This window comes from Scylla paramamosain, chromosome 34 (assembly GCF_035594125.1).
Source record: "Scylla paramamosain isolate STU-SP2022 chromosome 34, ASM3559412v1, whole genome shotgun sequence".
NCBI classification, from domain to species: Eukaryota; Metazoa; Arthropoda; class Malacostraca; order Decapoda; family Portunidae; genus Scylla; species Scylla paramamosain.
The window spans coordinates 17,580,268-17,608,249 of record NC_087184.1 but is presented as its reverse complement, the minus strand read 5'-3'; the positions used below and the strand labels follow the sequence as shown (position 1 = coordinate 17,608,249).

Below are 27,982 nucleotides of genomic sequence, written 5' to 3'. Positions count from 1 at the left end.
ATAACAAAAAGGGAAAGCGAAATATATGCAAAATAAAAAGGAAACACGCACAGGGCAATAAATAAGACGAAGAAAGGGATGGAAGGATCAAGGGTTAAAAGGAGGAATGAAAAAAGAATGAAGGCAGGGAGTGGAAGGAAGACAGAAAGGAAGGAAGGAAGGAAGGAAGGAAAGAAATGAAAAAGAATAAACATAAAAGTTGGTAATGAGGAATGAAGAAAAGAAAAAAAGAAAAAAAAGAAGAAAACTGCAAAAATTTCGTGAATGAATAATACAAAGGTGCTGTTATGTATGATTGATAGATAAGACTGAAGAAGAGGAAGGAAGGAAGGAAGGAAGGAAGGAAGGAAGGAAGGGACTGTAAGGCAAAGGAATGAGAGGTATATAGCAGGAGAGTGGGGATCATTTCTCAGGTGATAACACAGGTGAACACTGACTCAGGTAGCCATTGAATAATTGAATACCTGGTTAACTGAAGGATCAGAATTACTTAATAGGTTTAGATAGGTTTAGTTTTATTGAAGGAATATACTTATGCGTTTAGTATTCTCCTTTAACCAGAGAGAGAGAGAGAGAGAGAGAGAGAGAGAGAGAGAGAGAGAGAGAGAGAGAGAGAGAGAGAGAGGGTGAGGTAATCCTTATTGTTAGTCAAGAAGCGTGTTTGAGAGAGAGAGAGAGAGAGAGAGAGAGAGAGAGAGAGAGAGAGAGAGAGAAGGAAAGGGCATGACGAAAGTGATGGAGAGAAGGGGAGAAGGATACATCTCTCTCTCTCTCTCTCTCTCTCTCTCTCTCTCTCTCTCTCTCTCTCTCTCTCTCTCTCTCTCTCTCTCTCTCTCTCTTCACGACCCAAGACAAGACGGGAACGGTAAACACACACACTAATTACTTCACAGATAATTACTCCTATGATCAACAAACTCTAGCTTGCCTCATTACCCTTGTCACAGATTCCTCCTCCTCTTCCTCCTCCTCCTCCTCCTCCTCCTCCTCCTCCTCCTCCTCCTCCTCCTCCTCCTCCTCCTTTAATCATTATTTTCTTTCTATTTTTTTCCATTTATAAGTTCTTATCACGTTTTTTTTAATAAACGATGGACGAGAAAACAAGAAAAATAATTAAGTAAAGATAAAATGCGCGAAGTTCCCTTACAGTAGAAGGAGGAGGAGGAAGAGGAGGAGAAGGATGAGGAGGAGGAGGAGGAGGAGGAGGAGGAGGAGAAATAGTGTATAATGACCTCGTTTCACCACATGATACCACCACCTCCTCCTCCTCCTCCTCCTCCTCCTCCTCCTCCTCCTCCTCCTCCTCCTCCTCCTCCTCCTCCTCCTCCTCCTCCTCCTCCTCCTCCTCCTCCTCCTCCTCCTCCTGTGACCTCGTATAGGTAGTTAAATATACGTGATACCCGGAGGGAAGAAGAAGGGAGGAGGAAGGAAAGGTGGAGGACAGAAGGAGGGAAAAAAGGAGGAAGGAGGGAGGGAGCTAGAACAGGAAGAGAAAAAAAAATAAATAAGAGGAGGAGGAATGGAGAACTGAGGAAGGATGGATGAAGGAAAGGAAAAGAACAAGGGAAGAAGAGGAGAAAGGAAAGAGGAAAAGTTTGAAGACCGTAGAAAAGGAAAACGAAAACAAGGGAAAAAAATATTCTTCAGTAATTACTTTACAAAATAATAATAATATAAAAATAATAATAATAACCCTTTAAGACCACATCTATACGGATATAAACACTCCTCCGTTTTCTGTGAAGTGGCAGGTCCCCATTTTCTCCTCGCAGTTCAATGGTAGACTCTTAAATTGCTGCTTTCCTTTCTAAACATTCTCTATTACTCGTGGTCTCTTTTCTGTGTCCATGCAAAGGCTTTTTTCTACTGCCTTCTGAGTGTTTGGGATGCGCATAAAAGTAAAAGTATTAAATTAGAAGCGAAGGGTAGACTGGAGGGTAGTGAACTGATAGACTGTGGGAGGGTAGTGAAGGGAAGACTGTGAGAGAGTAAAAGGCAAATAAGGTGCTTAGTTTTGACTTGCAGTGAATTGTGAATGAGTGGAGTGGTGATGAGAATAGTAAGGATAATGCTGATGAGAGGGAGAAGGTGAAGAAGGACGAGGAGGAGCAGGATGTGGATGTAGGTGATGAAGAGGAGGAAAAGGAGGAAGACCACGATAAAGGGGGAGACAAGGAGGAGAATGAGAAGAATTAAGAAAGGAAAGATGAATAAGAAGAGTATGGAGGAATTAAAATGAAGAAGAGAAGGAAGAGGAGGAGAAAAAAATTTAAAAAAAGGGAGAGGAGGTGAAAGGGAAGGATCCATAAGGAGAATATGGAGAAGTCAGAAGGAAGAAGACGAGGAGGAGGAGGAGGAGGAGGAGGAGGAGGAGGAGGAGGTCACAAAAGAATAAGATCCTGGTCTGAAGGTCACTCAGGCAAGATGATTTAAGGGTAAACATTACAAAGGTGTGTGTGTGTGTGTGTGTGTGTGTGTGTGTGTGTGTGTGTGTGTGTGTGTAACGAAGAAACCAAATAATGAAAAAGGCATTGACTATCTGATAACTGATAATTTAGCTGCTAAATATTGTGAAGTCAGTGCTAAAACTCTCTCTCTCTCTCTCTCTCTCTCTCTCTCTCTCTCTCTCTCTCTCTCTCTCTCTCTCTCTCTCTCTCTCTCTCTCTCTCTCTCTCTCTCTCTCTCTCTCTCCCATAATAATAATGATGATAATAAAAATAATAATAATAATAATAATAATAATAATAATAATAATAATAATAATAAATAAGTAAAATGAATAAACTAGAAAACGAAAAAAATTAAAATCTTGAAAATAGGGAGCAAAGAATGTAATAAAATAAAAAAATACAGTCATAACATTTTAATGCAGGTACAAAACAGAACTAAAAAATAATGAGGTATTGAAATTGAGCAGAGCCGCTGGTACTTTGGCAATAACAACACCAGTACGAGCAGCAGCAGAAACAGCACGAATAACAGCAACAACAGCAGCAGCAGCAGCAACGGTGAAAAATCAATAATGTCATCAGTTATTAGCTTTCGTAATGCAAAAGATGAATAAACATTTATTTGGCTCTGTCACTTCTTCTACATTGGCTTCACCTCCTCCCGTTGCATGGGTTTCTCCACCTCCTTCACCTCCTGCCGTTGCATGGGCTTCTCCACCTCCTTCCTCTTCGTGTGCGTGAAGGTCCTGGCCGCCGAGTGAATTTGGGAATACTAATACCACTATCCTTCCTTCTCTCTCGTCCGTGGGAGGCCTGGCCGCGGGCATGGCGAGGGTGGTGGCCACGCACGCACACACGAAGGTCAGCAGCACGAGGTTCCGCATGGTAGGGATCTGCTGTCGTTTGTTTCTGATAGGGAAATAAAAAAAACGAAGGTGCGTTAGACATGTTGACCCCTTAATGTTTTCGTTGCTTTAGTCGCCTTTTGCTAACACTGGGAAGATCAAAGGTACGAGGTTCCGCATGGTAGGGATCTGCTGTTGTTTGTACGTGCTGGGGAAAGGGCGAAAGTGCGTGAGACTTGCTGACTCCTTAACTTTTTTCATTGGTTTGGTAGTTTTTTTTGTTAGCATTGAGGTCAGAAGTACGAGGTTCCGCATAGAAGGAATCTGCTGCTGTTTGTACCTGCTGGGGTAAGATCAAAGTGCGTAAGACATGTTGACGCTTTAGAAGCAAAGTGGTTCTCAAATTTTCACTGCTATAGGTCTTCTTTTGCAACACTGAGGTCACTGAAGTAAATTGTATGGGTGGACATAAAAGAAGGATATAAGGATACAAGTAATATAAGCTTGTCACGTCGAATAAGGTTAAATCAACAAGCGCTATAGTGTCCGTAGCTTCCAAGGAGTAAACATCTTAACTGTCTGATATTATCAACTGTTTTGGCTCAGTTTTATGCAGTGAAGGAATAGCACAAGACACGCCCATGCACTTTCGTCTATTGACCCCGGCACGTCTGGGTTGTCTGGCTAACGAAACTGTTACGTGGAGGAGAAAGGAAGAGACCTATCACCATCCCTTGCCAAGAATGAGGACTGTCACCACGGACGACGCGTGTCCTCGAGGGGCCGTTGTGAGGCAGCGTGCAGGGAATTGTGATAGCCAGGCACAGATCAGGGAGGAGGACCGTTGTATATTGTGTGTGTGTGTGTGTGTGTGTGTGTGTGTATGTATGTGGGAGGGGGGGAGGTGGCGTTACCGTTTGGCTTGAGGTAACGGCGGTGCGGGGCGTGATGCGCTGCGGCGTGGTGTCCTAAGAGGGCTCGGCGTGCAGGTGTATCTCTCCCCACGAAGCTAGCCAGGTGTATATATACGTGCTTTCTCTCTCGCTTTCTCTCGCCCCGCGCCATCAGGACACACACACACACACACACACACACACACACACACACACACACACACACACACACACACACACACACACACACACACACACACACACACGTCTTATAGGTGTTTTGCGGAGCCACTGACGACAACGGGCGCGCTTATCGCCATGCACTGCAGCGCCCGCAACGAAAGTTTTGTCTTGTTATGCATGACGGGCCCGTCTGCTCCCTTCCTCCTGCCCGTTACTTCCTCGCCTTCTTATCTTCATTTTCTCACTTTCTCTGCTATCCCTTTTTTTACTTACGTGTGAATGGATCAGGACAATGCTAAAAGTGCAAGCCATTGTGATAGGCCACTCCCTTCGTCGCTTGCTCAGGCCAGTCTACCCGAGTAATGTTCGCGGGATCAGCCTGTGAAGGGAATGACGGGAAGTAAATGGTAAGGAAGGGACAGTAAAAGTAAATAATTAGGTAAGGAAGAGTGAGGGGAGGAAATGAATGGTAAGGAAGAGACAGTGAGGGGGGAAGTAAGAGAATAGCCATTAAATAAGTGAGGAAGAATAAGGGAAAAGTGAGAGGAAGAGAAAGGAAGGGAGAAGAGAATGTAAGGAAAGGACGGTAAGGCGAAAGTAGGAGGAGAGCCAAGAATTAAGTGAGGAAGAGTGGCAGGAAAATGAGGGAAAAAGAAGGGAAATTTTGCGAGTAGGGGTAAAGGACAGACCGGGTGGTGCGGGGAATGAGGAGGCAGAGAGCAAATGTTTCTCCTAAGGGTCCCCGCTGGCTAGTCTTTGTTAACTTATTTACGTTGTTTTTCGGTAATCAGTCTTTAGTATTTAGAGAATCTATGACACAGGGCTAAGAGTGTGATGTGTGTGTGTGTGTGTGTGTGTGTGTGTGTGTGTGTGTGTGTGTGTGTGTGTGTGTGTGTGTGTGTGTGTAGGATTGCTGGCCTGGTATATATATAGATAGATGAAAACCCCATACACATACTATGCATACTACATATACTTACCTTCCTACACACACGCGGCACCTGCACCGCCACCTGAGCTGCTTCCTTCAGTCTCAGCAGCATCGGAGCTCTCCTGTTGTACCGATGCACTGTCACATTCACTTCCCCATGTCGATGTGCAGATTAGATGCGCTGGTTTGCTTGCCTGTGGATCCAGACTTGGTGACGCAAGAACAGGAACACGCATGTTGAGTACTAATACTGACCAGTTTGGCATCTGCCTCGTTTTGTTGCGGAAGAGGGTCAGTGGCCTGGACAACAGACATCAGGAAGCTTCTAAAAAAACATTAGACAAATTTATGAATGAGGATAGTATTGGAAATATAAGGTGCGTTTCATACAGGGACTGCCACGTGTAGGCCTCATGGCTTCTTGCAGCTTTCCTTATTTTCTTGTGTACTTATGTTCTAACGGAAAGGGGGGGGGGGGGGAAAAGGTCCACTGAGTTGCCATTCCAGTATAATCGTTGTGATGCTTCTATATTACTTTGCTTCACCCCCGACCCCCACCATGAGTTAAGGTCAGGAGGGAGAACGTGAAAAACTGGTTAGCTTTCAACACCTGCCTGGCACAGGTTATCTACACGCCCCACACTGGTGACGCTATTACCAAGTTATTATGTACCAAGCTTTGCATTCTCAAGCTTAAGTCTTTATGTGCGTGTTCCTCTTTTAATTACTAGTCTCTTATTTTTCTCTTTCTCTTCTGTTCTCGAGCAAGAATATTCCCTCACCTGAGTTAACCGTATCAAGCTTCTCCTCTCGCCGTTTTTATATACTTGGTCAAGCTGCTCAGACCACTTTTTGCTATTTTTTTCCTTCTATATATATATATATATATATATATATATATATATATATATATATATATATATATATATATATATATATATATATATATATATATATATATATATATATATATATATATATATATATATATATATATATATATATATATATATATATATATATATATATATATATATATATATATATACGAGTATATATATATATATATATATATATATATATATATATATATATATATATATATATATATATATATATATATATATATATATATATATATATATATATATATATATATATATATATATATATATATATATATAAGCAGCAAGTAAGCGGCCCCTGTGTAACACATACCTGCTCATACCCAACTCTCCTCTCCGCCCATAAATGTGTTTTTTGAAGCTCACCGTACACTAAATCTGCTCCTGTCAAATCTCAGTCACTCCTGCTTTACTGTTACTCAGGTCTGTTTGTGCGTACACTGAGACACCCACTTATCTTCCCTATCCGCAAATCAATGTAACCTTCTAAAGTTCATTATTGAGTTTACTAACAACCAGATTGCAAAGTCTCTTCCAGTCAGACCTCTATCTCTCATTCACGCGGTCATTTCTTCAGCTTTGATATTATTCTGGTTTATTTTGCGTACGTGCGCCGATCCTTATCCATAAATGCATCTTATCTTTTAAAAGTTCCCTATTGCCTACTGTAGTCAAATCTGTACTTCACATTCACATGTCCTCTCTCCAGCGTTAATATTATTCGGGCCTATTTTTACGTACAGTGGGGTGCCCATACGCAATTGAGTAGCGGAGAGTAGCGAGTATCAAGCTACAACTCACAGAGAATCACAAGGAGGATGTGAGTGAAAGTCCTCGAGTGGCGGACAGGAGAGAGCATGAGTGACTGAGGCTTATGTGGTAAGAGGCGAGACGTGGGCCCGATATGGAAGAGACAGAATGGCGGTGAGAGGAGAAACTAGGATCCTGGGGTGCTGGGAGGGGGGTGAGGGAGTGGGAGAGTGAAATAGGGAATGTAGTTGGGTTAGGGTCGAACGAGCGTGGAATAGGGATAAGCAGACGAAGGGGACGAAGAGAAAGGAACATAATGAAAACAGAAATCATTGCACATTTAGTATCATTGGTGTTGAAATAGCCCAACTCGTACCCTTACGTAACTCAACTCACACCTTTAGGCGCCAATTAATGTCACGATCCACGTAGTGAATCCCAAAACCATTCCAGCATATTGTAAGACAGAAAGATCATCGGTATCCTGTCTACTAAATATACCGAAGGCTGCATGACCTTGAGCCTGACTCCTTTCAATCGATGACAATCACTTGGCGTGCATATATATATATAGCAAGACAGGGGACTGTTAGACACAAGTACCAGCTCTGCACTGCACTGCTTTACCTCAGCTCCTCCCTGCGACTGTCACTTGCCGGTAAGCACAGAGTTGTCTTGTGTCTCTGTGAACAGCAAACCACATCAAACTATTTTTTACTTACTTACGTACTTCAACACTTCGCCTTGCCTTACCACACACACACACACACACACACACACACAGAAAGAGAGAGAGAGAGAGAGAGAGAGAGAGAGAGAGAGAGAGAGAGAGAGAGAGAGAGAGAGAGAGAGAGAGAGAGAGAGAGACATGCATTTTTCGTACCAGTTCACTGACAAAAAAAATGACCCAAAAGTTGTTATGAAATGTGACCTCTTACTCCTGTTTCACTTTCATGTTCATTTTTTCGCTGTTAAAGTGGCGCGGCGTTTGCTGACTGACTGAATGACTGACTTACTGATTGATTACTTGCTTACTTAACTTGCATACCCTCTGATTGACTGGCAAACTGATTGATTGACTGACTGACTGACTGACTGACTGACAGAATGACTGACTGACTGACTGACTGGTGTCTCTCCACTGCCTTTCCCCCCCCCCCTTCTTTGCATTGACAGTCACCCTTTGGTTTAGACGGGCCTGTGTGTGTGTGTGTGTGTGTGGGTGGTGGGGCTGTCATCCGCTTCCCTCTGAATATTTGTCATTGTGGTAAACGCGTCCATTGCTTCTGTGTATGACAAATGTTGATGTAATGAAATATGAACATACCACACATTACGTCAAGGAATTATTATCACCTATTTGCCTTCCTCTTTCTTCCTTCTTGCCCTTTCTGCTGCTTCTCCTCATGCTCCTCATGCTCCCATCCCAGGTTTTTCACCTGCCGTCAGCACTATCTACCCAGAGACATGAAGTGGACAGCAGTAATTGTGGCCGTGCTGTGCCTGGTCGCCGTGGGATTCGCCTCTCCGATGCCTCAAAACAGAGACGAGCGTTTTTTCGTTCCTGTTTTAACCAAAGTTGATCTCCAACCTGTACTCATTGATTTCAGCAGTATCGTAGGAGCCTTAACTCCCAGCTTGGTAAAACCTGTTGTACAAGTGCCAGTCTCTACTAAGCACTAGATGAACGCCCCTCCTGTATGCTAAAGAAAAGGGAACTGCCACGTATAGGCCTGATGGCTTGTTGCAGCTTCCCTTATGGTTGCACGTACTTGTGTTCTTGTGTTTCTTTTAGTATCATACCCTCATTCCATCCTTCCAATGTACCTACACTCGCATTCCTACACCACACCCTTTCACAGCATCCCTATAGCTGTCAGGCACTGGCATGCTTTCATTGGTACACTTATTACCGTCCGATGAACGTCTAAGTGAAATGTAGCCATAGGAATGTAGTGTAACTGGATGTGGCAACCGAAACGAACTGGGTCCGAAGACTGGTAATCCTCTAACATCGGCACGAGTCCAAATTATTCGTCTAACATCCCGCCTCCCTCTGAAAGAAGACACAAGAAGCCACTACGTACGCTCATGCTAAGGACGCCGCAGTCTCTACCTGCCCCGGCCCTTCCTGCGTGGAGACCCGAGGGCATCTTTGACGGGCTAATGTCTTCCTCTCTTGTTTCGTATCCGTGTGTGTCTTCAAGTTCGTATGTTATGTTTAGGTTTATTTGTCTGTATTAAATTTGTGTTCACTTCTGCTTTTTGTCTCGTTACCATGAATTGGGGAATTGTGCTCTTTTTTTTTTTTTTTTTTTATACTGTGGTGTAAAAGAGGAGGTATTTTGGTGTATGAGGAAGAAGACCAAAAAAAAAAAAAGAGGAGGAGGAGAAATCTAAACCGGGTATACAAAATAACAAAAGAATGAAATGCAGTTATTCTTGTTTATTTCATTTTTTATAATACTTTTTTTTTTTTATTGTGGACTAGATCAGACTTAGCTACTTACTGAGGAGGGACCATTAACCCTTTGACTGGTGTGGCGCCTCCTTAAGCTATGTAAGATCGTCTAGTGTAAATGTAGCATGGAGAGATACCACTGACAGCAAAGGCACATTATCTATTACTTTCAACCTTTTAGTATCCGTTAGTATATTTGTGCTCAGTGAAATTGTTTAGGATTGTTCAGTATCGTGTTGACATCAGGAATCAAAGGGTTAAGGGAAGCCTAAGGAGGTACAGCAGACTGTCACTTTTAATTCGTAAAAACAACAGGATGTAACAAATAAGTAAAGCTTGAGATATTGAGCATCAGTACAAAATGTGTGTCGGATCTTCACATTTTAATCCGTGAAGAAAAAAAAACGAAAAAAGAAAACAAAAAGCTTGCGGTATTCAACGTCAAATATACAAAACACGTAGAAATAAAACCAATATAAAAAAAATCACACTAATCTTCTGTGGCCTTTGCAGATACACCTAATGAAAGAACCAGGCGTTACAGAATACGAAAAAGAGTTTTTTTTTTTTTTTTCTTCCTTTCCTTCATCTTCTGTCCTCCGTATGATGTGTTTCGCTTTGTATCACTTCATAGGTCAACAACTCCTCAAGGCGCCTCTGTTGTCACCTTTGGCTTATATGCTGCAATAATATTCCTGATGTTTGGTATCGGTATCTGATCCGGAAGAACGACAATCACCGTTCTCCCTTCCCTCTCTACCTGCGTTGCGTGCTGGGGCGGGGGAAGGGCGGCGGCGAGGACAACACACATACACAGGAGGATTAGTAACGTGAGGCGCCGCATGGTTGGTAACTGAGACCTGCTGGGAGAAAGGAAGTGTCAGATCAGTAATCAGGATAGAACAAAAATAATGGATTCAAGCTCGTAAAAGTTAGATTTAAGGAGAGAGGAAGGAACTGGATCTCAAATAGAGTGGCAGATGAATGGGATGGACCAAAAGTGAGTCGTTATGGAGCTTTAAAAGAAGATTAGACAAATTTATGAGTGTGGATGGCAAGTGGAAATAGGTTCATTTCATACACAGACTGTCATGCGTAGGTCTGATGGCTTCTTGCAGCTTCCCTTATTTTCTTATGTTCTTATATTGTTATGCTGTTGTCCCGTCGCCTGTGGAGGAAAGTTAGATGGTTAAAGATGGTAAAGATGGTAAAGAAAAACCAGGCAGAGTGTGGGAGTGAAAATAACAAAATAATGTGTGGCAATGGGAATATTCAGACATTACCTTTCCCCTCTTATAGCGATGTGATAGTGTGGTGGTGGTGTGGTGGTGTAGTGGGCGAGCGATCAGGTGTGGCGAGGGGAGAACTGAGAGGAACTATATATACACATACGTACTTTCTCGCCCCTCCTGTACCCGGTACGCCACACAGTGCAATGCAACACTAGTATTATTAAATACAGTGCTTCTGCTACCTCGCCAACACTGCAGAGAAAGTTCCAGGGATGATATATCGAGCGAAGTGTTACTAGTGCGTCGGTGTGCGGTTGGTGTTGTGTTGCTGCATCGTTGTTTTGTATCGTGAAGGTTTGGTATCTGATCTCTCTTCACTTATCATTCCTGCTTTGTATTGATGGAAAGTTTGTGTCGTGTGTTTGCCTCTCACGTGTCTTTCTCTCTAAACCTAAACCGGAAGGTACCCATTTCTGCCTTCACTGTATGGAGCATTAGTCCCTCCCATTCACTGCTCTCTACTGATTGTTATTCCGTGCCGCAAGAAAGTTATATGAACCTTACGAATGAGTGTTCCCTCTGGGCGAGAGGCGACGCTGGCCACTATTCAGTTTACGAAGAGAGTCACAGGACAAGAGTATGTGTGAAAGTCCTTGGATTTAGGCAGCGGGGACAGAGGGACACACACACACACACACACACACACACACATACACACACACACACACACAGAATAACGGACAGACACAGGTTTCTAGTCACTTCGTAATGGGGCGGATGGTACTCAAGTCAGATGATCCTCAAGATAAATCTGCCTGAATTCAAATAGGCCTCAGGACGTTTGGTGCTCGTGACACTTGGTACCCAAACCATTTAGTGCCCAAAAATGTCTCTAGACTCAGACGTCTCTACCACAGGCTTCGTAAAGACAACATGTGGACACACACACACACACACACACACACACACACACACACACACACACACACACACACACACACACACACACACACACACAGCATTGTGTTCTGATCAATACAACTGCTGCTTTAATTCTTTCAATTTGATATGAAACAATTATCACCACCATATGCAATGTATGAAATCTTTATAAGCATCTGCAAGAAAATTATGGGTGAAAAAAATAGATTTTGCAATTTTTGTCCAGTTCAAAGATTGGATGTGGTTGCAGAATAAGTAAAGATGTCTCAGAGTGATTGGTAATTAGGGAAATATGTATCAAGTGGCTCGTCTCTGATCGGCACCACACACACACAGGGCAGTGAAGCGGGTGGGAGTGCATTGCTATCACCACCACCACACCACATCACTATGGTACCCTTGGCGGGGCGACAAGGGTACCATAGTACCCTTGGCGTTTTCTTGGTTTACTCACTTACTCTTCGTTTTCTTGGTTTACTCACAAAATACCCTTACAAGTAAGTTTGTACATACGAGCAGATAGATACAGAAAAAAGGATTCAGTAGAGGAGGTATTTGTTGATATATAGATAGAATAACAAAGTGAAAGGGAATAGGAGATGAATTAACTTGTGTGTAGAAATTGTAGAGATTTAACATAAGAGATTAAGAGATGAGGAGAGTTACAGTGGGAATACTGATCGTTTGTATGTGTTTTTATTTACAAGAGCTGATAAAAAAGTACAGGGGAACTAATATACAGTTCTTTAATTTTAGATAATTACTTGGCTCTAACATTTACGACTGGCACGGCACCTCATTGATTTTTTTTTCTTTTCTACCTTTTTGTATCCCTGGGCCAGAGCTCCTCTCACATAAGAAAAAGAGAATAAGAAACGAAGAAAGGGAAAGTAGAGCATAAAAGAAAGTTAATATAATAAATAAGGAAGATTACGAGATTCAAAGCAAAAAAGGATTTTAAGTTAGAAAAAAAAAAAAAACAAGGAAAAATTGTAATGGTTTATTCACCTTAGTAAAATAATAGAGAGATACATAACACAAATGCAAAGTGCAGATAAATTTATATATGACTTAAAATACACGTGTAGTGACACTGGGAATGAGGTGGAAAGTATTACAAAAACAACAAAACAAAATAAAATAAAAAAATATACAAGGTAAATCAACAACAACAATAATAACAATAACAACAAATAACACCTGCACTAATTAAATACCATCGTCTGACATAATTTGCTTTAAATGTGACACTCGGTTACCATTGTTTACGTACGTGTTCAAACAAATCAACAACAACAACAACTACAACAACAATAATAACAAAACACCTACACTAATTCAGTATCTTCGTCCGACAAACAATACCCATACAAGTTGTTTCAGTTGCATAAATTGGGTTACTATTCTCATGTACCGTACCACCCTCTTCAACATTTTCTCCTCCATTATGCTGGGTCGTCCCATGTGATGTTTCTGTTGTTCCTGTTGCTTCTGTTGTTCCTGTTGCTTCTGTTGTTCCTGATGCTTCTGTTGTTCCTGATGCTTCTGTTGTTCCTGATGCTTCTGTTGTTCCTGATGCTTCTGTTGTTCCTGATGCTTCTGTTGTTCCTGATGCTTCTGTTGTTCCTGATTCCCCTGTTGTTTCTGTTGTTGATGATGTTTCCCCGCCATGCGTTGTATCTCCTTGCCCGTATAAGTTTCCTGCTGACTCCGGAAAGACAAATACCAGTATCTTTCCGTTTCTGTCCCTGAGCGTGAGTTCCTGCGGCGGTCTAGCGAGGGAGAGAGTCACATACACCGCCAGGGTCAAGAGAGTGAGACAGCGCATGATTCAGTCCTCCTGTGGGAAAGATTGAAGGTGTTAGAGGTGTTATAATGTATCTGGGTGTTTCTTGGGTGTATTTGGGGTATTTCTGGGTGTATTGGAGGTGTTTGTGTTTTGGGCTGTTCTTGACTTTTTTTTTGCGGGTATTAGGAGAGTTTTAGAGTTTTGGGTGTATTAGGGTTTTTTTGGGGGTGTTTTGGGTGTGTTTCAGGTGTATTGGGGATGTTTGGTGTGTTCTACGGGTGTTTTATGTGACTGTTTTGGGGTGTTTCGTGTATTGGGATGCCGGGTGTAATGTGTGTGTGTGTGTGTGTGTGTGTGTATGTGTGTATGTGTGTGGAGGAAGTTATGTGATTGTGCAGATGGTGATGAGTGACAGAATGTGGTAATAGTAGTAGTAGTGGTGGTGATGGATGATATAGAATAGTATTGGTAGCAGTAGTGGTAATAGTGGTGTTGGTGGGATGGATGATAGAGAATAGTGGTGATAGTGGTAGTAGTGGTGGTGGTATTGGTAGCAGTGGTAATAGTGATAGTGGTTATTACCGTATGGCTGACTGGCAAAAAACTGATGGTTGACGCGTTGCTTGCAGGTGTGTCGAGACCCGCGTGGCCAGGTGTATATATATTCGTGCTTTCCCTCTCGCTTTCCCTCGCCTGACGCCATCAGGACACACACACACACACACACACACACACACACACACACACACACACACACACACACACACACACACACACACACACACACACACACGTCCGCGTCGCCTCGGTGTTCCACGTAGTCTCGGCGATCGGAGCGAGACTGACTAGGCTCCTGACCAAGACTCCTTATAACACCGCGATTGCGCGCCGAGCTGTGGAGGGTGAGACAAGAGGTGAGCCTGCCCGAGCCTCGCGTGGCTTGGCTCACCTCAATCACAGGGAGGGAGAATAAGGGAGGGAGACGTAGCCGTGGCTACTGACGACAACGGACGCGCTTATCGCCATTCACCTCAGCTCCCGCAGCGAAAGTTTGGTCTTGTTATGCATGACGGGCCCGCCTGCTCCCTTCATCCTCGCGCTTCCTCCTTCCTCTGTCCATTCTTTTAACTTTCTTTACCCTTGCCTATCGTATCCTCAGCGTCAAAGTCAAAAGAGAAAGTCTGGAAGGGAGACCGTTCAGAACACAGCATTAATATAATAGACAAGAAGGATTACGAGATGTCTAGAAGAATACGGGTCCTATAAAAGTCTCCCACAATTTCACTCTTATTTTCTATGTAAGGTTTTTTGTAAATTTAGGATTGCGTAACTAAATGCTATAGAAGAAGAAAGGACTCAAGATTTTCTGCTTCTCCGTCAAAAGGCTCTGCCTGAAGCCTTGCTTTCCTTTGTAGGGAACCTTGTGTCTTGACGAATTTCACTTTTTTTTTTTTTTTTGTCTTCAGACGCTCGATGCTAGTATCCTCTGCAATGCAACAGAAGGGGCTCAAGGTTTTCTACTTCTACGTCACATATCTTTTCAAGGCACCCCTACTGTCTCTTGCAAGGAACGTTGTGTCTTAAAAAACCCCTGAGTGCCTTGTTATTATCGTATCCCCTGCAATTCAGTCGTAGTACCTTAAGATTTTTTAACTTCTGAGTCACAATTCTTTACATGAACCCTCACTGATGTCTGCAGGGAACGCTGTATCTTGAGGAATGCCTGAGTATCTTGTTATTATCATATTCCCTACAGTTCAGTCGTAGTAGCTTAAGATTCTCTACTTCTGCTTCAGAAATCTTTCCCCGAACCCTTAGTGACATCGTGCCTTGAGGAACGCCAAGAGTGTCTTGTTACTCTCCGCCGCTGCCAAACGTGTAGAGTCAGATGAAAGCTTTGGAAGGATAGTTCGGAACAGTATCAAGGCGTGGACATTTCTCTTTTGGAGAGAGAAAATGGACGCCTGCATATAATAACAATGAAGAAAATGAAAGTGACGTGTTTGTGAATGTAAAGTTAGAGATGAAATTTTGAAATGAAAGCTGTGGGAGATAATTTGATTTTTTTTTTTCGGGGGGGAGAGGGGGAAGCTGAAGACAAATATAATAACATTAAAAGAAAAATAAAGCAACTTCATAAAATGTAAAGCAAAAGATGAAAGCTAAAAGGTTAGACATGAACGCAAGAATGAAAAAAATAATAATAATAAATAGATAAACTAGAAGTAAATAAACATACTGACTGAAAGGAGAAATAAAAGTATATAGGAAGGAACCTGAGATGTTTTGGAGAGAAATGCAAGGGTGAAAAGAGTGAGAGGGAGAGTAAGAGTGATGAGAGGGAGTGAACAGAATACAATGATAGAATGAATAGGAAGGATTGAAGATGTACGCGTGTCCTTATTGAAGGGAGGCTTAAGAATCAGTAGGGAATGGCTGAAGACGTATGGAAGAGGCACGCTAGGGTGAAAGGGGTGAGAAGGGTGAGAGGAAGCTGTGAACGCGGCGGTGATGACTCTGATAGCACGAGGACAGAATATAGAATTGGAAGGAGGAGGAAGAAGAAGAGGAGGAGAAGGAGGAGCCTTATATTAAGCTTTCTCTACTTTCTCTCAGTCATTCGTACCTCTTACAAAAATAATACATATTAAATATACACCAACAATAACATACATATGAAGCAAAATCCACCGACAGCCAGTACCAACGTAGGGATAGACGACCAAACTCCGCCTGACATGTATTTAGAAAGTCTAAACGAGACGAGAAATCGAACCACTTTCCTCACCCCCCCTCCTTTGTATATATAGCAAGGAAGGAGACGCGGTGTCACAAGTCCCTGTTCTTCTGCCCGCCGCTTACCTCAACCTTCACCTCAGCTAGTCTCCTCTACTCCTTTCCAATCTACCCGCCCCGCCCAGCCCCGCCAGCCTTGTAAGAATTCATTGGTTTTTTTTTTTTATTCTGAAAGGAAATGTAAGGGCAGGAGTAGAGGCAGCTCTGTTATGGCCGTTCTTGGAAGTACAGTGAGGTTTTGTACGCATTTCTTGTTTTGTGTTGCGTGTTCTTTCAGTTTTATGCCCAGTGATGTCATGTCTGTTGCTTTGATTTTTTTTTTAGTCAGGTGTGTGAAAGAAAGGTTCGTTCAGTAGTAGGGCAATTCTGTCACAGCCATGGTTGGAAGTACAGGGAGTTTTTGTATGCTCTCTCGGATTGTGTTGCGTGTTCTTTCAGTTTTACGTCCCAGGGTTTAATGCCAGTCACCGTACAAGGCCCGTTTTCTTTAATTGTTGCCAGCCTTGTAGGAAATGCATTGCTATTTTCTTGCATTCAGAAGTCTTGTGAGGTTTTGTGTTCATTCTCAGCTTGTGTTGCGTGTTCCCTCAGTCTCAAGTCCCCCTTATCTACTGCCGGTCGTCTGACAAACTTTGACCCTCATTCTTAAACTTTTGGCGTTTTATCTCGACGGCTTTCATGAGGCTGTAGTTGAAATTATTTGAGTTTTTTTTTTTTTTTTTTATTGTAGTTATATTATAAAATGCATCCTGCTATCAATACCAAAACACCCATTGGAAAACTGTCTTGAAACCCTCTTGAATTGGGAAAAACAGAAGAAAGTAGGGAATTCTAGAATTTACCAGTGAAAGGGGATGAAAGATTGAGAGTACTAGTTAGCTCTTGTATTAGAGAGGTGGACAGAATAGGGGAAACTTGTCTGTTCTTCCTGTGTATAACAAATGTGCATGAAATTTGATATAGTACCCCTCAAGGAATTAAAGCATCCTCTTCCTCATCATCATCCTCTTCCTCTTCCTCTTTCTCCTTCTCTTGCTGCTCCTCCCATCCCAGGTTCACCTCGGCCCGCCGTCAGCACGCAGCACTCAGAGCTATGAGGGTGACAGCAGTAGTGATGGCGGTGCTGTGTCTGGTCGCCGCGGGGCTGGCCTCGCCGCTGCCTCAGGAGAGACAAGAGCGTCTCTTATTCTCGAAACTCAGCTTGCTGCAGCCAGTCATCGACAGCGTGGCAGCAAACGTCGACCTGGATGCCCTCGCTGAACTCATCTACCCTTGTCCTGAAGGCCAATCCTGCGTTGTTGTAAAGAACACTAACCTGTAATAAGTAGGTATATTTCATACAGGGACTGCCACGTGTAAACCTGATGGCTCCTTGCAGCTTCCCTTGTTTCTTATGTTCTTATGTTCTAACTGAGGAACCGCCACTCCGTCCCTGCCTCGCGTGGGGTACCGGCTGGCGCTGCAGTTGCGGGTTCGATTTCGCCACGTGGATGTTGTTTTGGCCTGAGTTTCTCCCTTGATCTTAGTTCATCACAATGCTTTACTGTTGCACTATATGACTCCTGCTGTCTGGCGATTAATACTCCTTCTCCTCCTCCTCCTCCTCCTCCTCCTCCTCCTCCTCCTCCTCCTCCTCCTCCTCCTCCTCCTTCTCTCCATCGACCAAATACCTCGTAACACCAAGACCTGTATTCAGAAACGCTTTGCTCTCTCACCACGACTGTTTTCAAAGGCCACAGAGATGGTTGGCTGCCTTCTCAAGTGTGCTTATCCTGTTAATAATGCAGAAATATTGTTAATCTGCCACTAGAAACCTAAAAACAACCTTGAAAACCGGTGTAACTTCAATTATACTGAGCCTTATGAATGTAGTGGTAATGTGGCGCGGAAGTGTTTCTGAATGTGGTCTTGCGTAAGTACAGTCGCCTCCAGAATTGATGCGTCAGCCTCCTCACCTTGACTTCTTGCCAAAATCACATGTTAGCTCAAGTGTTCTTAAAGGCTGCACCTGCCCCTCTGCCTGTATCTCTGTATACTTGTGTGCCTCGAAGGCCGAAGGGAAGCAAGCACCTGTGTATGTCTGTCTGTATCTGTGTGTGTGTGTGTGTGTGTGTGTGTGTGTGTGTGTGTGTGTGTGTGTGTGTGTGTGTGTGTGTGTGTGTGTGTGTGTTGCGTCACTGCCATCTCCACCTCACTGTCGTTAGTCTCACGATTACCTCAGTCAGTTTATTTCGTTATTTTTCGTTTTCCGTTTCCTTTTTTATGTGTTTCTAGTCTGTTTCTTTCTGTTTAGTGTGTTGTGTGTACATATTTCCTTTTCTACCTATTATTAGTTTACCCTCGACGAATTGGTGTATGTATTTGTATATATACATTTTTTTTTTGTATTTCTTGACATGACTTAGAATTAGGAAACATTAAAACAGATAGAAAACACGGAAGAACGGAAATAACGAGTAAAATTCCACTTTTTCTTTTTTTTCCCTTCTAATAATCGTAGAGTCAGGAAAAATCTTTATCGTCAGTATGTTCAATTGTTTGTGTCTGTTTGTGTTTGTCCCGTCCAATAAAAGTTTTTTTGTTACCTATTTTTTTTTCTCTCTCTCTCCGTTGCGTGTGTGTGTGTGTGTATGATAGGGATGTGGCGGTGTATCGGTATCGGTGTATCGGTATCGGTGTATCGGTATCGGTATCGGTGGAATCGGCACATTTTACGAGTATCGGTATCGGTATCTGTATCGGTTGATTATCTGTCAATACTAGCGATAATTGAAGGAGTTTCGTGCGTCGCATGTCACTCGTTGCAAATAACTTTGTTCAACAGAAAATAGATTTTCTAAAGTGTTGAAAAAATATTATAAAAGCGTAATTATCTAGAATCTAGTATCATGATACTACATAGTCTGGAATTTCCCGCGATTTAATTTTCATCACTTTTAAACGATAAGATTCATATTACTTTGAATACAAGTATACAATACTTAGTATACAGTATATATAACCTTTGGTACCGCGGACGCATACAGTACAGGTTTAGTAGCTTCGGCGCGGGCTTGGCGGAACCCCTCCACTCGCCTCATTTGCCTGCCTCAGTCTGTCAGACGGTCGCCACGCAACTGGCACGCTGCCAGGGTCTGGAGATTTCTTCACAGTTTTCTGCCTAAATGCACGACAATTAATTTAAAGCTAACCTTCTTTCTAAGGAAATTGTTCACTTTTAGAATTGTTTCGGAAATTTTGTTTTTTTTTTTGGAAGTTATTTTATCATAACTAGAGAAATTATAGTATTTGCCTTTCGCAAACACCCATAATTGGTGTATGATCAAATAAATAGTACTACTTTATATTGTTTTTTTTTTTTTTCATTTGACTTTTTTTACCCAAGTCTTTGAGGGACCCAAGTTTATTAACAATAAACTTGATAAAAAGAAATTCATGGCTATGGACACCTTTTTCAGGCAAGCACTAATTACTTTTCTTCTTCCCTTCTGTGATGGAACAACAAGTTGTGGGTCTTTTTTTTTTTTTCCTTAACACTTGATATTGCCCTTTAACTACTGGAATTATATAAAAAAAATATATATATAAAAAAAAGTGTCTATTGGTATCGCAGTCGGTCAAAATTTTGTTATCGGGACATCCTTATGTATGTATGTATGTATGTCTGTATGTATGTTTCCAGAGAGAGAGAGAGAGAGAGAGAGAGAGAGAGAGAGAGAGAGAGAGAGAGAGAGAGAGAGAGAGAGAGAGAGAGAGAGAGAGAGAGAACCCTACTTGACCTCTCCTCTCTGTCCGACGGGAAGTCAAAGAGGGAGGACCTGCCTACTATAGGGGGTGCTATAGGGGTCATGGGAGGTCACCGCGACTCAGACGTGACCTTCACTAAGGTCACTGACGAAACAGGAGAAGGATGCGGCGGCGGCGGCGGCGGCGGCGGCGGCGGCGGCGGCGGCGGCGGTGGAGAAGGAGGAGGAGGAGGAGGAGCGTAATTAAACCCAGAGGAAGATACTGGTTTACCTTGACTCTTTCTCTCTCTCTCTCTCTCTCTCTCTCTCTCTCTCTCTCTCTCTCTCTCTCTCTCTCTCTCTCTCTCTCTCCATCCATCCATTTTTCTTTATCTCAAATCAGCGATATTCAATTTTTTCCCTCCTTTTGTTATTTTAAAATTCTATATTTTTTTTTTGTATTTTCATACATTTATTGTTTTTCTTGTGAAATCAGTGATATTCAATTATTTTTTCTTTTTTTTTTACTCGTCTTACATTTTTTTTTTCTTTAATTGAGTGTTAGTCGTATCGTTGTCTTTATTGAAGGAGATGATGGTGGTGGTGGTGGTCGTTTCTCGCAGCCTCCTCACCTCCTTACCTCTTCCCATCCCTCCATCCTCTTCCCGCCCCTTCCCGCACCTTCCCGCCCCTTCCTGCCCCTCTATTTCCCCGCCCCTCAGCCTGCAGGGTCGTCTCGCCTCACCCCCTCGCAACGAAACGATTAGCTGGAATCAATCTTTACCTCGCGTAGCTCCGTGGCGTTCCCGAGACCCGGCGGAGGCGTGAAGTATCGAGCAGTCTTCTTGTGTCGTTTTCTGCTTGATATTTTAAAGGGAAGCTAAGAAAAATTAGTGTTGGAGCTTAATTGTTTGATAATGTGTGTGTGGGAAGGTTGAGAAACAGACAGAGAGAGAGACAGAGAATGAGAAACACATAGACAGACAGATAGAGCAAGAGAGGAGAGAGAAGGAAGGAAAGTGTGTATTGGTAATGGAAGGATAGGAGAATTGCAGAGAGAAGGAGAGAGACAGGGAGAGGAGGAAGAACGTTGAAGGATGTGTAAGAGAAAGAGAGAGAGGAGAGAGATATGGATGAATATGCATGAAGTAAGAAGAGAGAAGAATGGAGAGAGGGGAGGGAGAGAGAGGGAGAGGGAGAGAAGGAAGGTTGGAGGTTGCAGTGAAGTATGTTGCTCGTGGGGTGTAAATTTACGCTTATTTATCATTGTTAGCAGTGTCTTGGGTAACTGGGGGTGACTGGGGTTGACTGGGGGTGTCTGAAGGTGACTGGGTGGGGATGTGAGGCCACGACAGGAGGGGATTTGTTGGGCTTTCACTGACCCCTCTGTTTCCTCCCCCAGGCATCTTCCTCCCCAGCTTAGAGTAGCAAGGTGGGATGATGGCCTTCCTCTGTCACTCACCAAGATGTAGAAATGTAAAGAAACCACTTTTTTCTTTATATAATCACGTGATATGAGAGTTTGAAGTAGTGTTGGATGTGACTCGCTTTCTTCTGTCACCGCGTAAGACTGACGTAAGGAATATAAAAAGAAATGTTATTGTTTTCTTTATATAATCACGTTATATGAGATTTTTAAGTGCTGTTGAATATGTCTCGCTTTCTTTTGTCACTAAGTAAGACTGACGGAGGAAATATAAAAGAAATGTCATTGCTCGCATTCTTCTTCGTGTGAGTGAGGCAAAGGAGGGATTCTCAGGCACTCCATCGACGTTCCTTTGCTTTCAACAGGCTCAATAGCGGGTGTTATTTGGGTTTTAATTTTTTTTTTTTCTGATACGTCGTGATATGAAAGCTCTGAGTATTATTGAAAATGTGTGTTTTTCTTATTCCATCTTAGTGACACAAGGAATGTATTCTCAGGAGCTTCATCGACGTGCTTTTGCTGTTACTGTGTTTTAATAGGGTGTATTTTTTTTTTCCATTGATAGTTTAGTAATGATTTTGTAGTGTCAGATCTTTCACTATTATTTTCACTTTTCTCTTTCGAAAATGCGCGTACTCTATCTTGAGACATTTCAGTTAAAGCGTTCAAGGTTTTGTCTTTCCATGATGAATAAGAACACCATGTTGCTATGAAAGGTTTATTATGATCAAAAATAATATATAAAGAAGCGTTGGGTGTTGGGTTCGGCGTCTGTCTGTGAGCGAGTGAGGAGCGGTCGAGCAACAGTACAGTGACGGACAAAAGTCGATTACCATTAACATTAACAGAATCGATTTAAGCTTCACTGTGTCCCGCGTCTCCCTCACTATTAAGTTCTTTGATCGACTGACAGTTAACTATTATCAGGTTCTCCTTAAGTCCTGGATCCCCTAATGTGCTAACAGTCAATAAGTTATCAGGCTTTACTAAACCGTCAGCAGACCAGACATAAGAGAAAGAGAGAGCACGAGCTACAGAGGAAGTCCAGCTTGTTTATCATCCACGCATTTGTGGCCGCGACTGTACGAGCGTGTGTCATCATGCTTACACCTCCACGTCGTCCACGATGCCGAACTGAGCATTGGACACCTCGAAGAGACTCTCAGCCTCGGCGCAGGCCACTGCCTCGTCAGCCAGGACACACGTGAGGGACTCCTGGCTGAACACTGTCTGGTTACCGCACACGAAGGAGAAGTGGGCAGTCTCCGCCACCGCACCCTCCTCGTCAGTGATGGGCAGGCACACGTGGAAGATGCGGCAGTCCGTGGCCACGTCAGCGTAGTAGCCGTAGGAGCGTCCTGTGCAGTCGAAGTTTTGCACGGGCTCGGCGCCAAGGATGTCCAGGTACCCGTCTGGGAAGCGGTAGGCCATGCGGGCCGAGGCGGCGGCGGCGAGGCACAAAACCACGGCGAGGACCTTCATTGTGTTCTGGAGTGGGACAGAGGGTGGTTAGGATAGGTTAGCTTAGAATATCACAGCGAGTTAGAAGTAGTTACCAAACAGCTTTGCAGAAATCTAAAGGTCTGTTGCTGCTTGGCTTTCCTTTGTATTCCTTCTCCTCTGCCACACACACTTGATTCTCTTCCAAAAGACTTAGATCAGATAGTCTTGCATTATATACAGCCATTATTCCTCCATATCTTTCTTTACAAGTTACCTCCACACCTCTCCTCCCGCACAGACCTTCCTCCATCATTCTTCCATCCCTCCACTCTGCCAAACACAACCTGACGCACCTAACTCCATCACCATCACATATGTCTTAAGCACACCTCAGTGACAAAGTGGAAATTCACTATCACCACCATATTTTTGCCTTGACCACACTTCTTCCTCCTCCTCCTCCTCTGCATTCTCCTCCTTCAGTCTATCCTTCTCTTTTCCTCTTTGCAGGGACCAAAAGATATGCTGCTGTTTGTCTCCTACCATCACCACCGCCTCGCCACAGTCCCGCACGTGCAGGCAGTCAGGTAATGTGGACTGAACGAGCACACTACACACATTACACCCCTCTTCCATAATCTTCCCTGCCTCTTGTGTCATTTAATCAACCCCACGTCCAAAAAAAAAGACACAAAAAACGCTACTGTGTTTTTGCGCTACTGTGGGTTAAATTAACACTATTTTGCTGCCTCTCACCAATCCACGAGTTTTGTCTTGCCTTATCTGGTGACTGTGAGGGAACGGTGAAGTGAGGATGCGTGAGGGAAGAGGAGTTGAAGGGGAAAGTGATGAGAGCGAAGGTGAGGATGGAGAGGAATTGCAGGAGGAAGAGGAGGAGCAAGACAAGGTGAAGAATAGGAGGAAAAATGACTAGAGGGAAGAAGATGGAAAGGAACAGAAGGAGAAGGAGGAAGATGAGTGGAGATGAATAGGAGGGGGAAGCGACGACAGTGAGATGAAGAAGAGGGAAAGGAATAGGAGGAGGAGGAAGAAGACGGGATGAAGAATGGGAGGAGAGATAAAGATGGAAAGAGAAATGGGAAGGAGGAGGGAAGTGAAGGAAAGAGAGAGAGATATAGGGAAATGGAAAGGAAAGGGAAGAGAAAGAGAAAAGGAAGAAAAAGAAGAAGAAGAAGACTAAAAAATCACACATACTCACTAAAACTATTTATAAAAACCTCACAACGTAATCACATCTACATAAGAATCACCACTACAATTATTCATATCCTTGTAAGACTACGAAGGGTCGAGGAGAAACATAAGATTATACAAAGAGATTCCTGCTTCAGTCTGGGGTTCCTCTGCCACCTCTCCTGACCCAATGACTGTCTTCACCCCGCCTCTCACTGGCCTGCGTGAAATGTTGTGTTGATGATTGATGCTAAATGGGTGATGTAATACCGAGAGTGAGAGGGGGAGAGGTAGGGAGGGAGAGAGAGAGAGAAAGCACTGTTACTGTTACAATTACTACCATTGTGAGTACACTTCCAACACAACACTATCACAACCACGGCACGCCTGAAAACCACTCTTAACACCTTTACAACCACACCTATACTACCCACACCCGCCCAGACTTAATATTTTGCTTAACTGTCGTTTTTTTTTTTTCTCTCATAATGTAATTTGTAAGATTATTTTTGTGTATTCCTTTGCAAACTGTGGACAGTAAGCAATGTGAATTTGAATCTATACAATACTTATCATATTTCTGTCTGCCCATACCCACGTACCTCCATCCACACCAGTCTATCCTCACTTGTCAGTCCAATACTAATTCATCTGTCTGCCTATAGCTACCCACCCACAACTGTCCATCCACTATCAACCACACCTCCACCCACATCCACATTCATTCATTTAATCTATCCACCCAATACTAACCCACCCAGACCCTCCCCCATCCATCCAGTACCAACCACACCTGTCCACCCCACATCCACCTTCACCCATCCTTTACACTAACCGAACCTACACGCACTCACGTCCACCTGTCCATCCTAATCCATCCACCCAGTACTAACAATATTTATACTGTACACCCACATCCACACTCATCCACCTTCAGTACTCACCGTTGTGGCTTCTGGCGAGGAAGTGTTGGTAGTGTGGTCATTCTCTCCCTTTATATAGATGCATCACCGCCCCTTCCCTTTGAAGTAGCCCACCTGAAGATGCCTCAGGATTGTTTCTTTGACCTTGGGCATTTTATACTTGTTCCCTTCCCTCCTTGGCGCCAAAACATCTACCTGTCTGTGTGTCTATGTCTGTGTGTGTGTGTGTGTGTGTGTGTGTGTGTGTGTGTGTTCTGTTGCTGCTATGCCTGTGATGTTGCTCTTGTTTGTAATGTTTTGGTTGTTTGTTTGTGTCGGTTTGTTTACTTCTTATTCTTATCCTTGTTTTTTTTTTCTATCCTTCGCCTCCTTCAGCGTCTTCTGTTTCTCTCTTTTCCTCATGGTTTTTTTTTTTCCTGTTTTTTTCATATAATTTTGTTTTTCTCTGTTTTGTTCTGTTTCTGTTTTTTTTTTGTCTTTGTTTTTGTTTATTATCTGATTTTTGCTTATTTTTTTCAGGTGTGTTATTCTCATGATTATTTGTGATTCTCTCTCTCTCTCTCTCTCTCTCTCTCTCTCTCTCTCTCTCTCTCTCTCTCTCTCTCTCTCTCTCTCTCTCTCTCTCTCTCTCTCTCTCTCTCTCTCTCTCTCTCTCTCTCTCTCTCTCTCTCTCTCTCTCTCTCTTTACATCCCCTTAATTAGCCTTTGTTCTTCATTTGCTTTGCTTTTCCTTGCTTTATTTTCCTTTCCCTCTCGTCTCCTTCATTCTCCTTTCTTCAAGTCACCCGGTTCTCTTTCTCTAACCCCTCTCCTTCTTTTTCCTTCGTCTTTATTCCATTCCCTTCCCTTTCTCAGCATTTCTCCCTCACTTGTAATTTTTCTTCCCTCCTTTTCCTTATTCTGTCATTTGTTCACCTATTCACCACTTCTCTGCTAATTTCCTTCGCAAACTTGTTCGTCTTTTTAGTCCCTTTATTCATCTTTTTTTTTCTTTTTTTTATTTCCATTTTGTTCACAGTTCTCTATTTGCACTGATATTGTTTAGTTTTTTTTTTTCTTTTTTCTTATTGCTTCGTTCATTTTTTTAAATTAATGTATACGAAATAGTCCTCTCGTGTGTGTGTGTGTGTGTGTGTGTGTGTGTGTGTGTGTGTGTACGTGTAAGTAGGCCACAGACATACTTATAATATTTACAAAGATGATGAGGCAAAGATGCAAAGGATGATGATGAAAACTATTTTTGTTGTCATTGTTTTGTTGCTGACGATGGTAGTGATGGTGGTAGTGATGGTGGTGGCGGTGGCAGTGGTGATAGCGGTGGTCAAGGTAGGCAATGATGAATTCTACCTATACCTTCCCTCACCTCCACCTTTCTGACCTTCATTTGGCATCTAATAATTCACTCCACTTGTATCCTACCTTATCTTTACCTGCTCAACTGTTCTCTAGCCCCCCTCACCTGTCCTTACCTGTCCAAGATGAGAAGAGTAATTAGGGAGAGGGCCGTCACCTGTCCACCTGATCATCCGTTGAGGAGAGGTGAGGTTTTGGCAATGATGGATGAGAGAGACAGGGAATAGACAGGGAAGGAAGAGTACAGAGAAAAAATGTAGGATGAAGAACAAGGAATGAAGAATATAGAGATAAAACAATGAGGTAAATGATTAAATAGTGGTTGGTAAAAAGATTAATAGAAAAAACGTATGATCTAGAAAATAAGATAGAGGAAAATTATTAAGAGTTTATACCAGTTTATCTATATACCAGGCCGGCAGTCCCACACACAGGGCGTCGCAGACAAAGCACCACACACTTATACATTCACACACACGTCATTCACACTCTTACCCCGTCGGTTACCTGTGAGAAGGAATAGTCCCGTGATATTCATAAAAAGAAATAATAAATGAAAATAAGAAAGTGGGAGGATGCAGATGATGGTATTAAATATCAGATATTTTACGATTCTTAAAAAAAAAAAATCGATGTAGGAAATATGAAGAATACTTAGAAGAACGACTTAATAGCGATGGGGAATAAGAAAAAATACAGAGAATAACATATATAAGAAAATAATCAAATACTTTATACGATTCTGAACAAAAACAGGAGATTCTGAAATAGGAAAAATGAGGAAGAATACAAAAAAAAAAAAGACATAATAGCGACGAGGAATGAGAAAAATATAAAGGATAACATAAGAGAAACAATGAAATATTTAACGAATACAAAAAAAAGAAAAGATTAATATAAATAGAAACAGAAAACATGAAAAAAAACAGCAAGAAAACAAACAATAACAAGCCGTTTACATGAAAATAAACTCATGACAACTAAAGTAGAAAGAAAGACAAGATTACAAGTGGAGGAGAACGTGGAGTCAAGGTGACGGAGGAACACAGTCTTGCGGTGGAGCGGTGAGGTGTAGTAACGGGGATGTGGTAAACGTGTGTTGTGGATGTGACACTATTGAGGTGGATATGATAATGCAATGGTCGGGGAGTGGAAGTGGAGTGTGGGTAGGAGGAGAAGGAGGTGGATTAAAAGGAGGAGAGGGAAGGATGGAAGAATGAATAAAAAGAACTGATGTGGAAAAGTTTGGATTAGGAGAAAGAGGCGGAAGTGGAGGAGTAGGAGGAAAAGAAGTAAAGCAGTGAATGAGAAAGGGAAAAGAAAGAGGAAAAGAAAGAGGAGGAGTAAAAGAAAGAATGAGAACAAAAAATGAGTAGCTGAAATAGAAAAAAAAAAATGAACAGGAGGAAGAAAGAGAATGATAACAACTAGAACAAGAAAGGAAGAAAATAAGGAGAAGAAATCAAGAAGCATAACCAGTGAAAGCAGAAGGGAATAAAAAAAAAAGAGAAAAAAGAACTATTAGAGGAAACAAGAGAGAAGAATACAAAATTATTAACTATAGTGTGTGTGTGTGTGTGTGTGTGTGTGTGTGTGTGTGTGTGTGTGTGTGTGTGTGTGTGTGTGTGTGTGATAGAATGATAGAAACCGCCAGAGTATATGTGATAAAATGACAGATCGATAAGCCAGAGTGTGTGTGTGTGTGTGTTTGAGTTAAGGTAATGGGAGAAAGAGTGAAGGG

At 42.6% G+C, this 27,982-nt stretch overlaps 1 protein-coding gene and 5 long non-coding RNA genes across 7 annotated transcripts; 2 read left to right on the top strand and 4 right to left on the bottom strand.

The window, feature by feature from the left end:
* Positions 1-2,848: 2,848 nt before the first annotated feature.
* Positions 2,849-4,348, bottom strand: LOC135090341 (uncharacterized). Its single transcript, XR_010261880.1, has 2 exons — positions 4,210-4,348; positions 2,849-3,359 (listed from the first exon to the last, which is right to left on the bottom strand). It is a non-coding gene; the product is annotated as an uncharacterized LOC135090341 (long non-coding RNA).
* Positions 4,349-6,836: 2,488 nt separating this feature from the next.
* LOC135090339 (uncharacterized) lies at positions 6,837-9,217 on the top strand. The gene is made up of 2 exons (XR_010261876.1): positions 6,837-7,615; positions 8,388-9,217. It is a non-coding gene; the product is annotated as an uncharacterized LOC135090339 (long non-coding RNA).
* Positions 9,218-9,695: 478 nt separating this feature from the next.
* On the bottom strand, positions 9,696-11,183 carry LOC135090340 (uncharacterized). 2 transcript variants are annotated; one of them, XR_010261877.1, is made up of 2 exons: positions 10,702-11,183; positions 9,696-10,281 (listed from the first exon to the last, which is right to left on the bottom strand). It is a non-coding gene; the product is annotated as an uncharacterized LOC135090340 (long non-coding RNA). The 2 variants fall into 2 exon arrangements; XR_010261878.1 differs by having other exon boundaries at positions 9,696-10,278.
* Positions 11,184-12,577: 1,394 nt separating this feature from the next.
* On the bottom strand, positions 12,578-14,102 carry LOC135090338 (uncharacterized). The gene is made up of 2 exons (XR_010261875.1): positions 13,964-14,102; positions 12,578-13,432 (listed from the first exon to the last, which is right to left on the bottom strand). It is a non-coding gene; the product is annotated as an uncharacterized LOC135090338 (long non-coding RNA).
* Positions 14,103-16,201: 2,099 nt separating this feature from the next.
* LOC135090337 (uncharacterized) lies at positions 16,202-18,763 on the top strand. The gene is made up of 2 exons (XR_010261874.1): positions 16,202-16,315; positions 17,231-18,763. It is a non-coding gene; the product is annotated as an uncharacterized LOC135090337 (long non-coding RNA).
* A 3,269-nt stretch (positions 18,764-22,032) lies between these two features.
* Positions 22,033-24,992, bottom strand: LOC135090335 (U-scoloptoxin(01)-Er1a-like). Its single transcript, XM_063987099.1, has 2 exons — positions 24,910-24,992; positions 22,033-22,816 (listed from the first exon to the last, which is right to left on the bottom strand). The coding sequence occupies exon 2, from the start codon at positions 22,808-22,810 to the stop codon at positions 22,433-22,435; it is 378 nt and encodes a 125-aa protein (XP_063843169.1). The 5' UTR covers positions 22,811-22,816; positions 24,910-24,992; the 3' UTR covers positions 22,033-22,432.
* Between the last annotated feature and the right edge of the window lie 2,990 nt (positions 24,993-27,982).

Coding starts and splice junctions, on each gene's coding strand:
- LOC135090335 (XM_063987099.1), bottom strand. CDS start 22,810: ATGAAGGTCCTCGCCGTGGTTTTGTGCCTCGCCGCCGCCGCCTCGGCC.